Source organism: Mastacembelus armatus, chromosome 11 (genome assembly GCF_900324485.2).
Source record: "Mastacembelus armatus chromosome 11, fMasArm1.2, whole genome shotgun sequence".
In the NCBI taxonomy this organism is placed as follows: Eukaryota; Metazoa; Chordata; class Actinopteri; order Synbranchiformes; family Mastacembelidae; genus Mastacembelus; species Mastacembelus armatus.
This window is the reverse complement of record NC_046643.1, coordinates 18,070,411-18,084,895: the sequence shown is the minus strand read 5'-3', so window position 1 is coordinate 18,084,895 and position 14,485 is coordinate 18,070,411. Positions and strand designations below refer to the sequence as shown.

Below are 14,485 nucleotides of genomic sequence, written 5' to 3'. Positions count from 1 at the left end.
AAGAATATACATTTTGTAACAAAATGTCTTTGGCGCTAATGACTTCATTATAAAGCAAAATTTTAAATACAAACAAAAAGCTAAACCAGGTAAATCAGTGCAATTAGTACAATATGCATCTGATATTATAAATTATTTAATGATGCAATTTAATGGCTCAGGCAAAGCAATTCAGGGGAAGTTTTGGGTATCATGAATACAATCTGTAACACAAAGTTTTTCACTTCCTGTCAGGCACGGTGATAAATGGGAAGGACTGTGAATTGAATATCAAGGGAACAAGAGAGAAAGCACAGCACATACTCAATTACACGGCCCGAGCTTCAACTTTGAACAGCAACAAAAAGCTGTTGCCTCCAACAGCATGAAGCTGGTGAAATACATTTTAATTCTTCAACTGAGCTGTCTCTGTCAAGGTAATGTGTACAGCTATGAACTTTGGCTTTATTTATTTATACGCTGATAATTGTTTGCGATTTCATGGAGTTAAATTGAAATTTGACACAACGTGTTATATGGAAAGTCAATAACAGTACAAATTTAACGTGCACAGCATGTAACACAGAGAATAATTACTTACTTTGCACCTATAGCGGAACTGTGAAGTTGTCAATGTGGCTTAGAAGAATGAGTTTAAATGGCTTTTGCTATACTTTATCTTACTGATTTCTTCATGGACTCAAGGTTTATTCAAGTTTTTGCATCATCCATATGAAAAACCTTTTACTTTAAGGAAAATGTGGAATTCAAAATTAAGTTAAAGTTTAAGAACAGGACTGGGCTCAGGATGAAAGTTGCTAGAGCATACATTTACCGTTGTTATAATTATAGTTTTCAATTGTGATTTTTTTACACTAGTCTTTTAGCACAGCCTGAGAAGCACACCACATGGCATTTAATCTGCGTAACAATTAAACAATTTCAGTCCATTTTAAGCCTTTAGTGTGGATTAATTGAAGTCAGTCAGATTAGTAAATACAAGGGACACACAGAGTCATTTTATAACTTATAAGAAATGTTAAATGTTATTGATGTAGTGCATGCTTTGACCCTTGAATCAGTTAAAAACGTGTGCTGGCTTGATGAACACAATTCTGACAGTAAATGTCATGAGTTTCTTCACTTTTATTTCCCCTTTTCAAAACCCATCAGCTCAAACAGACTCAACCGATGTCCAGGTGACAGCAGGTCAAATTAATACAACAGAAATAATCCAAGAGGAAATTAACAGTAAGTTACATGGCTCCTTCTCTTTCTGCCTCTCACATATAAAAACAAACACGCAAGAATATTGTACGTTTGCCCACCATAAACACTTGCAGAGACTGTATGAATATTTTTGCATTTAGCGTTACAGGATGTGGGGTGACCTGCTTTTGCAGGTGCAAATCAAACAATGAGACACCAGAGATACTCACCCACTCAGATTCAGGGTTGCTGTGCAAGCAACCTTTTTGCTGTGTGGCTTTCTTTTTTCTTGTTCTTGTAGTTTTGCACTCTGCAATTTATGCTGTAAAACTGAGCTGAGATATTGAAAAATGTTAGTAATTATAAAAATAAGTGTAAATAAGGGTAAATATACTCAAAATTAATTTTATGCATTTTGTCCTTATGTCCTTATAGTATATTTACAGGGAGGGTCTTAAGAGAGGTATTTGCATAAATTCCATTTGAAAGCTCTCTCTTTCCTTATTTAATAAATAATTAAATAATGTACAGTGCATAAGATTCAGTTTGAATCACAGCCAAACAAATATTAAAGCCATCAGGTGTGAATCTTATACCTTCAATAAAGAGAAAGGTGTTAAATGTGCAGGTGAAAACTGAATATGATTCCTGTGTGATGTGGTCTGCTCTTCATTCAACATGCTTAGAAGCAAAAATCCCAAACTTGGTCAAGCGGGTGTTGTACATGATCACCGCCTGTGGCTGTATGATGTGATTTATGTGGCGAATCGCTTCAACCCCGGGTGACTAAGACAGTGACATGATGAGTAGAATAAAGACAAGAGAAAAAACAGTGGCTGCAACACTGATAAAACCAAATGAGGCCTAAATACTCTAATTCTCTCAAAGAAAACAAAATCACAGACAAACACCTGTCTCTCCATGTTACGTTACCAAAAATATCTAATGAGTCACCACAACATGGTTTTAGCATTTTACTGAACAACTCTTCTACAGTTCTTCTGCTTCATGCTCCATGACTACTCCTTTTGCAAATGTGTATTTGTTTTTTACTTAAATGAAACTCGTATATAACATTTTATGTTTCTGCTTCTGTGCGACCTCAGGTGACCCTTATGTTCACCCCATTGCTGGTAAATGCAACTGGACGCTCCGGATGCCTGGAAACAGGAGCAGCGAAGTGGTGGCACTCACAGCAGACTCTGCAGATGTGTTGGTCCAACAGATCTGTCAGGATCTTGACTGTGGCGACGTCTTTCACATCAATTATACCGTCTCACCTCCCAACACCACCTGCTTTCATGGCTGTTTGTACCAAGGTCGCCGTTTGTACAACTGTTCACAGAGTGTGGGAAGTAACTGCACTGTGGTTTCTAAAGCCATGTGTGGTAAGGCTTGACTTATTAAACAAACAAACAAACAATAAAAAACAGTACAGTAACAACGGACTGTATAAAAAACACATAACAACATGAGTTTGAATAAAATATTAACAACCTCTGTCCACATTGTTAACCATAAACCAGAGGTCAGCCCTTCTAACTTAGTTTATAATACTTTTCAAACACAAGGAAACAATAATTAATCTGTTAAAATGCTATTTTATCATTGCATTGATTATTGTTCCTCATTTTTAATTTGGAGCTGATAAGACATTTATTAAATTATTATATTTTATTGTCCAATTATTGTAAATATTATTCTAAAACAGTTTCCCAAACTGTGGCTCTTCACAAACAGTCCAAACCCATGATAATGTCATCCTCAGGCCACCAGGCCGTGCGGCTGGCAGGAGGGTGGGACCGCTGTGCTGGACGGGTGGAGCTGTGGCGAAACGGGAAATGGGGCACAGTTTGTGACGACCAGTGGGACTTGAAGGATGCTGATGTGGTTTGCGCCCAGCTTGGCTGCGGGTACGCCCTGAACGTGACGGGACAGGGCGGCTCCTTCCCTCTGGGCAGAGGACCCATCCACCTGGACGAGCTGAACTGCACGGGCAAAGAGGGGAACCTGTGGGCTTGTCCGGCTGCACAGGATGAGCCTGACTGTGGACACAAAGAAGATGCTGGGGTTGTGTGCTCAGGTCCTGATTCAAAACACTAAATAACAGACTCATTAAAACATTAATGACTAAATAAATTTTGAAAGTTGAGCTTTAAAGTTATTTTTTGGTTTTGAATTCTAGAGTGACTGGAAGTTCCAGAAAAAGACAGTAAATTGACCTTGAGACTTGTCAAAAAAGAAAACTAAAAAAAAGTTTGGCTAAGACTAACACAAACTGCAAAGCATAAGGAAAAACCTACAGCCATACTAGCAGCACTCTGGGCCAAAAAACTAGATGCTAAGTGTATTTATTTATTTTAGTTGGCTAAAATTTACTGTAATTTGATCATAAACCACAGATCATGTGTAGGTTATATTATAAAATCCACCCTCAGGCTGAGCACAGTGGTGAGAACTTAATGTAATTAATATTTGTTGCTCCCAAATATTTAATTTGCTTAATATCTTTTCTGTTGTCCCCGTGCAGAGATGAAAGCCATCAGACTGACTGGAGGTCTGGACCGCTGTGCTGGGAAAGTGGAGATCCACCGTAACGGCAGCTGGGGGACGGTGTGTGACAACTGCTGGAACAAAGACCTTGCCACCAAGGTGTGCTCCATGCTGCAGTGCGGTGCCACGCCTCAGCAGTTCAGCCAGTTTGTGCCTCCTCTGACACACAACAATGGGACGCTGTGGTACTATATATGTTCTCCAACGCAGAAGAGCCTGTGGGAGTGCAGGGAGATTGTCAACAGACCACACCTGTGCAAGGACTCAAAGGCATCTGGTGTCGTCTGTAATGGTGAGTGACACAGATTTTGTCTTTGTGGTTGTTAACAAACATGTTTTGTCCAAGAACAATTGGTTTGGGTTGAACTGATTTCCCATAAACTAACAATAAATAAAACTAAAGCTATGATGTTAAATTATTTCCATTTGTCTCCTGATTTATTGTGTTAAACTGTAATTTGACTTTTTAGTCCTTATTTACCTGCAGTACATTTGTTTCCTTCATGTTAAAACTGAAATGACCAAGTAAAACCTTTCTGCATTTTCTGTCTCACATAAAACCACACGACCCTTTATTCTAATAGTGTCCACATTCAGCTTTTAACTGTAAAATTGTGACTCTCTAATTGAATTTATTTAAAAAAATGTTTTTGTGCTGCAGGTTCCCTTGGGTTTCCTATACCCACCACTGCTAACGCAACTGAAGCAACCAGCTGGACAACTGGTAAATATAATTTCTAATGCAACTGCTGAGATGGATAAGCAGCATCAGAATCACTTCTTTTGTTCCTGTCCCTCGCAGGAAGAACGACAGTCGCTGCTGAAGTTTTGTCCCTACCGTCTGCAGAGCTGCTCACCACCATCGCTGTCTCTCTGCTGCTCCTCGTGTTCCTCATCACAAACACGGTGCTCTGCTGCCACTACAGAAGAAAACACGGTTGGTGCCTGCTCCTTTCACCACAATGCTCTGGTTTCAACAAGCGTTTCAAACACAGACATCAAGTACATCTGATTTTAGTTCTTTAGCTGTGAATGAAATCAGTACAAACCTTTAAATGTTTCTTAGCTTTGCTTTTATGTACCTGCTGCTTCTCCTCGTGTGATAAGGTTAGTGCTAGTGTAGGTGTGGGTTTTGTGTTTTGTTCATTTTCTGTTCCATATTTTCAGTTCCAGGCAATTTTCTACTCCTGAAGAAAAAAAAAAATTACACAATTCATTCAGTTCAATAGAAACGGCAGTGACAGGAGGTTTGGGTTTTGTAATAAATATTTTCTGTTCCACATTTTCAGTTCCAGATAAACTGTTCTACTCATACAAAACATGGCACAGTTCATTCAGTGCAATTTATTATTTTATAGTTGTTCAAATCTTTAGCTTTGATTTTTTTAAATAAAAGTATAGTTATTACATATTTAAATGTGTAAATGTTACATTTTAGATTTTACTTTAACAGCCCATTAATGGCCATGCATGCTAATGTACCAGCTCAGTTTTATTTCATGTGTCAGGTGGAAAATGTGATTGGACCTCGACTGTTAATACGCTGATTTTGGCTTTTGCCTTTTTATTAGAGTAGCATACAGAGACAGAGCGATAGATTTTTAAGATGCATAAGCAGGAAGTGTTTCTTAAAACTACCAAAAATAATGGAAGATAATGAATTTTAAAAAAACACTCAAATTGACCAACACTATTTCACATCATCAAGAAATGACTTTTCTAACAATAATCAGCTTTGACTGATTCAGATCTTTATGGGAGAAGAAATAAACAGCAAATTTTCCCAACTGCCAGTTTTACTATTTTTTTTACCATCTCAACACTAACATTAACTAACTAAACACAGAGTTATTCACACTAATTATAGATGTTCTGTTTTGTTTGTCTACAGCTTATTTACTCCATCAGACGCGCACCAACCACCAGCGACAGCCTTCCTCAGAGCACCGCCACAACAACTACGAAGGAGCTGTCGATCTCGTCAAAGTCACAGCCAACCTGCAGCAGACGGAGGGTCAGTGGGTGAACATTTCCAGAGACCTGTGCAGATTTTAACACCTTAGAGACTAATTATTCCTGCGTTTTTTTCGTTATGCACTGCACATGCAGTAGAATTATTCAGCATCTACAAAGCAACTAGTCGTCTCATTTACTTTTATTTTTTGTTTTTGTCTCAAAAAAGTCCCGCCCAACCCCAGGTATCTTTGGACCCAGCTTAGTAGTGTTGACAGCACATCAGTAGATACAGACTATGAACAGTATGACCCAAGCAATGACCCGTGTGCCTCTTTATCCACCTTTAAGAGTGAGCTATTCTTTTATTTCCTCTCCATTTGTATTTCTTCCTGTGTGTTTCTTGATCTTGGCCTCTTGACATGTTCCCTTGCTCACTTGCTGCATTTTGCGGTTGAATCTGCTCTGCCTCTAGTGTGCATGCAGCCTGTGCTGATGCTGTTTGCACTGAATGTTTGCAGAATGGTTTGATTAAAATATTGCATCATGTGCATGATTCTGAATTCAGATTCTCAGCGGTACAGAACAGAAGCAAACCCTTTGATGAGGCCTTCAGGTCTTGACAGCCTCTCTGAGGAAGGTGAGTCACTGAGTCTGCTAAGACCTTAGACTTCACAGATCTCAACCACTCACAATAATAACCCTGCTGTAAAGTACTGCAGTTCACAATCATCATCAGAGGACACTTTAACCATAGCTCAGATTTTATGAACATTTCTGGAGCATAGAAGGAAAATCTACACCAAATATAATGAATTTGATCTTAATTAACCTTTATTTGTAGGATTTTTTACATTGGTTTGTTTTGGTATCTATTCTGTCACACAAACTACACAAAAGGCATTTTATACAATTTGCAGCTAATTATTGCACCATATTAGCATTATTTAAATATATAAATATATATATATATATATATATATTTTTTTTTAACTTTGAAGTCAAATGTCTAATTTGTCTTTTGTATATTTTCTTTGTCACTTTTTAGGTCTTCAGCACACAAATGAAGTGATGGGAGCTTTTGCCAGTAACAATGGTGGCCCCACAGACCCTCAATATGCCAGAGTGTCAAAGATCTCAGTCGACTCGTTCGACAGCTCCAGCACGTCGTCTGGGGAATGCTACGAAAACGTCAACAACTGCTACATCAACGTCAATCCTGGTCAGTGGGACTGATTCGTTCACTGCTCCTTCATGCGGTGTCACTATAAAAGTGCAGCTCAGGGACCATACAAAAGCATTAACTTTGGACAGAGCTATTTCCGCCACATATTTGTTATTATATGCTGAGCTAAGTGGTTGCTAACTATATCTTCAGATTTGCCCGACAGAATATGTAGTTTTCTCATTTGACTCTGGGCGTACATCCTTTAATGTTTAAATTCAGTCCCACTGTCATATTATAATATATAATATATTCTATAACTATATATTATATAGTTATAAATATATATATTATATTTATATTAGATGGAAAGTTCAAACATTGTGCAAAACATTGTGGTGTTGAAAGAGGATGTCACAGCTTTTGTTTCTGAAGAAAATTATGAAAATGCTGTGGAAATTGTAGTTTTCTCAGAGTCCCCCCCCCCCCTTCTCAGCCCAAGAATTTTTGTGCAGTCCCTAAACTAAATCTGTAGGTGTTGTGGGGAAACTCTGAATCAAGGGTCTGCATTTACCCATACATGTGGGAGGATATGAAAGGCCAAACTCAATATGAACTTATCTTAAAAAGACTTAGCATTTGCAAAACTCAGATGCTTTACTTTTGCTTTCCTAAATTACAGATCCAGGCCTGGGTGAGTTATCTGCTGAAAACGGTACGTTTGATCCTCCAAGCAAAGATCAGCTTCACACTGAACAAACAACAAACCTGGAGACTTTAAGTAAATGTCAACAGGTGTCAGAGACACTAATGTAGATATATAAGATTTATAACAGGTTTGTTGACGCTTGTTGTTCTCTGATCATTAGGTGATGATGATGATGATGATGGCCACATCTACTCCCCAGTGAGCCCCAACTGAAAACCTTCATCTGAGGATGACTATGATGACAGAGGAGATAAACCAACCCTGACTGACAATGAACATTTGTAGCATTTACATTTAGTTTCACTTTTAAAATACCCTGAGATTAAGTCATTTCAAACTAATCACTACCAGTCACTAAAGGTAGGAAGTCAAACTTAGAAGTCTTATGTATGTTCAGGTGTTTTGTTTAATGTAGTAGGAGAAATTGTAATTATGTCTGATTTTTTTATTCCTGCATTTCCATGTAAATAATGGGCTTGTGTTTGCTGTGTCTGCCTGTGGACACACATAAAATCAAACTATTCAATTCCAATGTAATCCCCATAAATGTGATGTGCACTACGTGGCCAAAAGTTTGTAGATCGACCAAAGTATGTAGACCTACATATGACTGAACATGCCAGAATAAAAGCAGGAGCATTAATCTATTGCTCTATATTAATCCACTTGAACTTCCTCCACTGTAAATACAAAGGTTTCCTTGAGATTTTGGACCTTGGCTGCAGGAATTTTCTGCAGCATTATGAGATTAGATACTGATACTTTCAATACAACCACATCACAGATACTGTTACAGTTATTGACCTACAAAAACTTCAATATCAGTTTCCCTGGTTTACAGCTGCTACCAAAGGTAGACACAGGACTATGCCTTCTTCAAACTGCCACGATGAAACACGCTATTGTCTCAAATCTGTGTGTTTTCTTTTTTTACTTGAAAGTATTTTTTAATGTATAACTTTATCAGGCTGTTATTTCTGTGAAATATTATTAAAATATCAACATGTAACAGTCATTGCTGCATTACAGTCAAAAAAAAAAAACTATGTGGAAAGTTTTTTGTACAGCAGCCTCATCCTTGTCAGTGCATACAATTTAAAATAAAATAATAGCTACTACAATAAAGTGCTAAGTCTCAGCTTTAATTGAACCTGCAGTGTTGGCTCCTGACTTCTATATGGGTTAGTGGTAGTTCTGCTGGGCCTCCTGGATTAGACCCATGACTGATGCTGATGGTTTAAAACGGTCCAGCCGGGTTCAGGGTTTGTGGTGGGGGAAGAATTTTAGCATTTGGGGTATTTCTGTAGTGAAGTAATAAGGATGATTTCAAGGTCTGGATGAAACAGTCTGCAGTCCATTTGTGACTGGATGACTGATGCCTGTGTTTCACTCCATTAACAGTGAAAAATGGAGCAAATTCCTCTGATGTAAACTGGGACCTGCTGTCACTCACTAACATGTCTCGCAGTAAAGACTTGTGACTTGTGCTGTCATGCTTCATCAGTGACAATAGTGTGTGAGCACAAACAGCTGTAATTAAACACTGACAAACTGTGCAGCAGCTCATTGGGTTCATGTTTGTTACAACTGACACTACAACACAACACAACACAAGACACAGCCTGAAAAAATGAGATGGGATGTCTTGGTCTCCTCCCAGTCTCAGGTGAGAGGCGGGACACTGAGCAGCAATATAAAGCAGCACCTGGACAAGACATGTTATTGCTGTTTAGACAGTGTAAAACACCTGACAACCTATTCTGACCTCTGACAACAGGTGATCTGACTCATTTTTAAATTACAGTCTCCATTTTATTGTCCTTTCATTTTCAGAAACATCCTGAAGTAACACTGTTTGGTGCTAAACAGTTTTTCCACAGCTGGACCTGAACAGCAGCCTGCAGGTGAGGCAGCAAGGACACCTGGGAAATGGGGTCCGCATTGAATCCGGTACCTCTCGTCCTCCTCCTCCTCGCCCTTTGCTGCAGTAAGTAGCTGGAAAAAACACAGTTATTACAGTAACTATGATGGTTTGAAATTGTGTTTCCTTTTTGGCACAGTTTTCATTACACAAGAAAATAAAAACATGACAAACCACCTGCCAAGCCACTGCTCAGGTGTAGAAAAAATCAGTTTCATATATTTTCAGGTGCTCAGCGCATTAACTACATATCTCCACGTTATGGAAGCATCAATGGAGCAACACGACTCACCATTTCTGGAGACGGTAAGAAGATAAGATAACTTGGAAACTTATTATTGTAAATTCAGTAACGAGTCTTTAAACAGAGAAAGAGACACTTCAATTAACTAGATTTTCTTTATTTCCTCCCTGACTGACCCCTTTAAACCAGAAAAATACATTTGACGTGTGTTGATCTTAAAAACATTATTATGGCGTTTTCTCCAGGGTTTGCCCAGGAGCGCCAGTTCCAGCTGAACCCAGGAGACGACACATTTGGAAACCGTGTGACCCTGGTGTCAAACACCAGGTCCTTCCCCTGCGATGTGGAGAGAGACTCAACTCACGGCAACCAGATCCTGTGTTACACCAGGTAATCTGCAGACGTACACAGTCACATATAGGCCACTTCATGTATATGACTATTTAACATGATTCATTTCTCCATGTCAGAGCCATGCCGAGTGATTCCTATGTGGTCCACGTCAGTGTGGATGGTGTTCCCATTCCTTTGAGCAACATGTGCTACGGCTGGTACTGGTATACCTGCACCTTCTACGTAAGTTTGCAGCTAATTCAACACAGACAGCTTTACTGACTGATCTAACCCTCTAATAAAAACCAAAGAAACATCTTTTAACATTCTGATTTGCAATAGAAAGAGTTGAATTGATCTCAGCTCACTGCAGCTGAGTTTGGAAAAGTCTTTCTGGCTGGTTCTTTATATTATTTTTAATTATTACTTTAACTCTCCTCAGACTGTCTGGTTTCGCACCCCCACCATCGACTCTCTGAGTCCACTCAGTGGACCCCCTGGTACAGTCTCTACTTTCACACCATGTGGTGATTTTACAGAATCTAGTTTGAACTTTGACTGAAACCTGCCTCAAAATCCCTGCAGGCACCCTGGTGACAGTGACAGGACGAATCTACACCGACGTGTATGGAAACAACAAGGCCGTGAGCTCAAATGGCCTCAAAGTCAGATTTTTGAGGTATAAAAATAAAACAAAGGTTTTTCAAAATGTTCATATTAGTGTGAAGCTTTTTGTCTGAGCAAATGTTTTAGTTGTTTAAGACAAAGGAAATTTCTACTGCTGTGTTTTTACTACTTATTGTAAGAAAATGTAAGACACAAAAAGCTTATTTTCACAACCAATTCAACTGAAACATTAAATGTATGTGTTTGAATTCAACTCATAAAAGATGATCTTGTTGACTGCAGAGCCTACATGGGAGGAATGCCTTGTGAGCTGCTTAAACCACAGTCTGATGAACTGTAAGTGCTTTGTCCAAATGTCCATTAGAAATGAAACCACAGTAAAAACAGGACAGACACTGAACATATCAAGTCCAGATATGTTTAATAGCAGCTTCAGCTACAAAGACGTCTCTTAAATGAAACTGATACAAATGAATTGATAATTATTTTAGTTTTTTATTTAGTATTTAATTTATTTCTGATGTTTCTAAAGGTATGGCCTTCGTCTGGAGTATGTGAATTCTGAATGGGGATACATGAGCTGCAAAATGACAGGGACATATGTTGGTAAGATGGTTTGGTTCAGAATTACAGTTTCTCTTAATATGGATTCATCAAAAAGATGATTTTTAGCCTGTGCAAACAATAATTCTGTTTTGTTTCCAACAGGGCATCACAACCTGAGTTACATCCTTGATGGTGAATATGGAAGGTAAAGCAGAAAAACACATCATGTGACTTCACACTAACTTATCACAGTTTAGCTGCAGTTTTAGATTTGTTTAAGACTTCCCTTCATTCCTGGTCACCTGACACAGTCCCCAGCCAATCACACACCTGTTCCCAGTTTTCCCACCTGTTTCTCCTTTTTTAAACCTGCCAGTGTCACATCAACATGTTTCTGTGCTTTATTCTTCCTTTGCCATCTTTAATGTCACGTCATAGCACCTGCCTGCATGTCTACACTGGGTCCTACGTTAACCTGAAAAATGCCTGCATACAAACCTAAACACAGCTAAAACATGTATAAACACTGAAAGTTAAAAACTGATCCTGAAGAGCTGATTTCCTGGTGAAAACTTTTTTCACTCAGCTCTAACAGTTCATGATTTTCTCTCTAATCTTTAGGAGTTTACCAGAGAAGTATCTCTACAGAGTTTCAGCTTCAGCAAAACTCTCCATGTTCCAGACTTATGCAGGTACGTCAGACAATAAGACTTTTATTCACCATACCTGTGGCTGATTGCAGAAGTAGCTCCTCTGTAGTTTTTATTCTTGCTACAGTAAAAAGTGTGTTGTTTTTCTTGTTCAGAGGTGATAGGAGTCTCTCCATCAAAGGGTAGCATCATGGGGGGAACCCTGTTGACCGTCCACGGCCGGTTCTTCGACCAAACCAACCAGCCTGCACGTGTTCTAGTTGGAGGTAATCATCACCATCTGAACAGGAAGTGACCAAAAACAGCTGCAGCCAGTTTCTGTCTCTGTGACCACTGCTGGTACTGTGGAAACAAAAAGTACAAAGTGTTCAGCATGTCTACATGAATGTGACGTGTCTCCACCAAACAAAGCTCGAAACATTGTTCTGATTGTTCTGTCCTCAAGTCACGCACGGCGATAATCCCTTTCAACACAAGATGTGCACATACTTTGAATAGAAACCAAAGAGGTGTCACACAACAGAAGAAAGAATTGTCTGAATGCTTAGAGACACAGCAGACCGTGACAAACGTTTCAGTCCATCTGTCATTTTAATGTGAACTTTGGGTGTGAACTTTTATCACTTTAACATCATGATTTAAAGTTCATACATCTAAAAACATCCAAATTACAACTTTACACTCTAGTTATCATGTTACAGACTCGAGTTTATTTACCCAAAGGACACTTGAGTTTACCCATTTCATAAACAAACACTGAACATATAAAGTATCAGTTTTCTTCCTGATTATTCTGTAATTTAGCAGCACCAACTAAACAGATAGTTACAAAACCAAAGAAAAAAGTGTTATTATGGCTTTCTGGGTAGAAAAAGACTCTGACAGTTGCATTACAATAAAATATATTATTATTACCAGCCTTAATTATGCAACTGAAGTACAGAAATGTATTTTATTTATTGTTCATTTATAAAATAATTTTTTTAATATATTGTGTAATTTCTTTGAGGTGCATCAGAAAATCCAGCAAAGCTCAGGTCACAGGTGAAGCTCAGGTTAACTTGGTCACAGAGGAGGGAAGATAATGGCAACTGTGGGTAACTACTCTGCTCAGTGTGACACTTTCTGTCTTCAGGCCTGCCTTGTAGAATCCAGAGTGTGTCTGATGACAGCATTACATGCAGAACTGCAGAGTGCCAGGTGAACAACATGACCATCTACCCAGGTGAGAACACGCCTCCTCTTCCTGTGTCTTTTTGGCTTTTACTGTGATGCAGATGTTTGTCTCCACCTGTTCTGTTCCTGTGTCATCATCTGAACTAATGAACATCAATTCACAACTTGATCAATGGAAGAATTTACAGGATTAGTTGTACTTGACCACAAAGCTCTTTTGAAGATAATGATAAAGATAAAGATATCAGCTGCTTGAACAATCACACCAAGAGAATTATTTCTGTATTTTTAAATAATTAGATGAGTAAAAAGAGCACACATGTCAGACAAGCTCTCCTCAGGGTTTGGTCCATGTGGATTTATTTGAAGTACACAGTGTAGAATATGTAAAACATGTATGTGTGTGTACTGTATAAGAATAAATTACAGCTTCCACCCATATGTTGAATAAAGTCAGATTATTATCGACCGTCTATAAAAGCTGTAAACAATATGTCCTATAATTTCCCTGAATTACCTCCTGAATTCTTGACATAAATAAATTATTGAAATGATTTTCTCTTTAAATTCTTTAAATTTCGTCTCAAGTTGTTTGACTCATTTCACTTTTCTCTCTACATCTTTGTCTAAACCCAGGTGGCAGAGGCTTGAAGATGGAGGTGTGGAACAACACATGGCCCAGTTCCCTGACTGATATTTGGAGGTACAGCAAGAACTCAACTGGATACTGGACTCAGTGGATCGACACCATGCCGTACAGCTTGCCACCTGAATTAATATATGGCACCTCACGATCCAGAGGCTTCTTCGTCCCTCCAGTCAGTGACAACTACACACTGAACTTCAACTGCTATGGCCGATGTGAGCTCTACATCAGCAACAGCAGCCTGCCTGAACATAAGGTATGAAACAAGAGTTTAGTCTAAATAAAAAATATCTACTGAGGAAATGATGATTTATTGTGGAGGTTTGTGATAAACTGATCTTTATTTCATTATTACCTAGAACATTTTTTCCTTCCTCCACTTCAGGTCAAAGTTGTGTCCCAGCCATATTATTACTATAACCCACAAACGTCTCAAGTCCTGTCTCTAGAGGGAGGAAAACCGTAAGTATGGTTCTGTGTTTAGCTCCTGAAAACCACAAATCAGTCCTTCACAGTATAACACAGTAGCTGTGAACATACTGAAGTTATTTTAAATTGTTTTTTCTGCAGCTACTACATAGAAATCCTGCAACAACAATATTACGGTGGATCTTACGTCAACATGGGTTTGTTCCAAGAGGAGAGTGATTTCACAGAAGACCAGACATACGATGCTGTGAATGAGATTCAACATATTGTGGCTAAATATGACGTGTATGATGAGGAGCAGGTATGAACAGTGTGTTTACAGTAAACACAGCACATCACTGCTAC

The 14,485-nt window shown here is 38.7% G+C and overlaps 2 protein-coding genes across 3 annotated transcripts in view; both read left to right on the top strand.

The window, feature by feature from the left end:
- Window positions 1–260: 260 nt before the first annotated feature.
- On the top strand, window positions 261–8,229 carry LOC113126802 (T-cell differentiation antigen CD6-like). 2 transcript variants are annotated; one of them, XM_026300951.1, is made up of 13 exons: window positions 261–416; window positions 1,153–1,230; window positions 2,295–2,576; window positions 2,957–3,271; window positions 3,719–4,033; window positions 4,403–4,465; window positions 4,544–4,678; window positions 5,633–5,755; window positions 5,924–6,046; window positions 6,263–6,334; window positions 6,743–6,916; window positions 7,542–7,574; window positions 7,729–8,229. In XM_026300951.1, the coding sequence occupies exons 1-13, from the start codon at window positions 365–367 to the stop codon at window positions 7,779–7,781; spliced, it is 1,818 nt and encodes a 605-aa protein (XP_026156736.1). In that variant the 5' UTR covers window positions 261–364; the 3' UTR covers window positions 7,782–8,229. The 2 variants fall into 2 exon arrangements, with proteins under 2 accessions (XP_026156736.1, XP_026156737.1); XM_026300952.1 differs by lacking the exon at window positions 5,924–6,046.
- A 969-nt stretch (window positions 8,230–9,198) lies between these two features.
- The window catches only part of LOC113126297 (fibrocystin-L-like), a 34,731-nt gene continuing 29,444 nt past the window's right edge, over window positions 9,199–14,485 (top strand). Inside the window, exons 1-16 of the mRNA XM_026300270.1 lie at window positions 9,199–9,234; window positions 9,449–9,518; window positions 9,718–9,795; window positions 9,979–10,123; window positions 10,204–10,309; window positions 10,509–10,566; window positions 10,652–10,745; window positions 10,976–11,029; window positions 11,226–11,299; window positions 11,402–11,444; window positions 11,861–11,931; window positions 12,045–12,155; window positions 13,025–13,114; window positions 13,702–13,967; window positions 14,097–14,173; window positions 14,282–14,441. Coding sequence (XP_026156055.1) covers window positions 9,199–9,234; window positions 9,449–9,518; window positions 9,718–9,795; window positions 9,979–10,123; window positions 10,204–10,309; window positions 10,509–10,566; window positions 10,652–10,745; window positions 10,976–11,029; window positions 11,226–11,299; window positions 11,402–11,444; window positions 11,861–11,931; window positions 12,045–12,155; window positions 13,025–13,114; window positions 13,702–13,967; window positions 14,097–14,173; window positions 14,282–14,441 — 1,533 coding nt within the window. The remainder of the gene's footprint in view (window positions 9,235–9,448; window positions 9,519–9,717; window positions 9,796–9,978; window positions 10,124–10,203; window positions 10,310–10,508; window positions 10,567–10,651; window positions 10,746–10,975; window positions 11,030–11,225; window positions 11,300–11,401; window positions 11,445–11,860; window positions 11,932–12,044; window positions 12,156–13,024; window positions 13,115–13,701; window positions 13,968–14,096; window positions 14,174–14,281; window positions 14,442–14,485) is intronic.

Excerpts from the sequence above, each read along its gene's own strand:
- LOC113126802 (XM_026300951.1), top strand. The coding sequence starts at position 365 with ATGAAGCTGGTGAAATACATTTTAATTCTTCAACTGAGCTGTCTCTGT. Across the intron at positions 4,034-4,402 it reads ATCTGGTGTCGTCTGTAATG|GTTCCCTTGGGTTTCCTATA; the intron begins GTGAGTGACACA and ends TTTGTGCTGCAG. Across the intron at positions 4,466-4,543 it reads AGCAACCAGCTGGACAACTG|GAAGAACGACAGTCGCTGCT; the intron begins GTAAATATAATT and ends TGTCCCTCGCAG.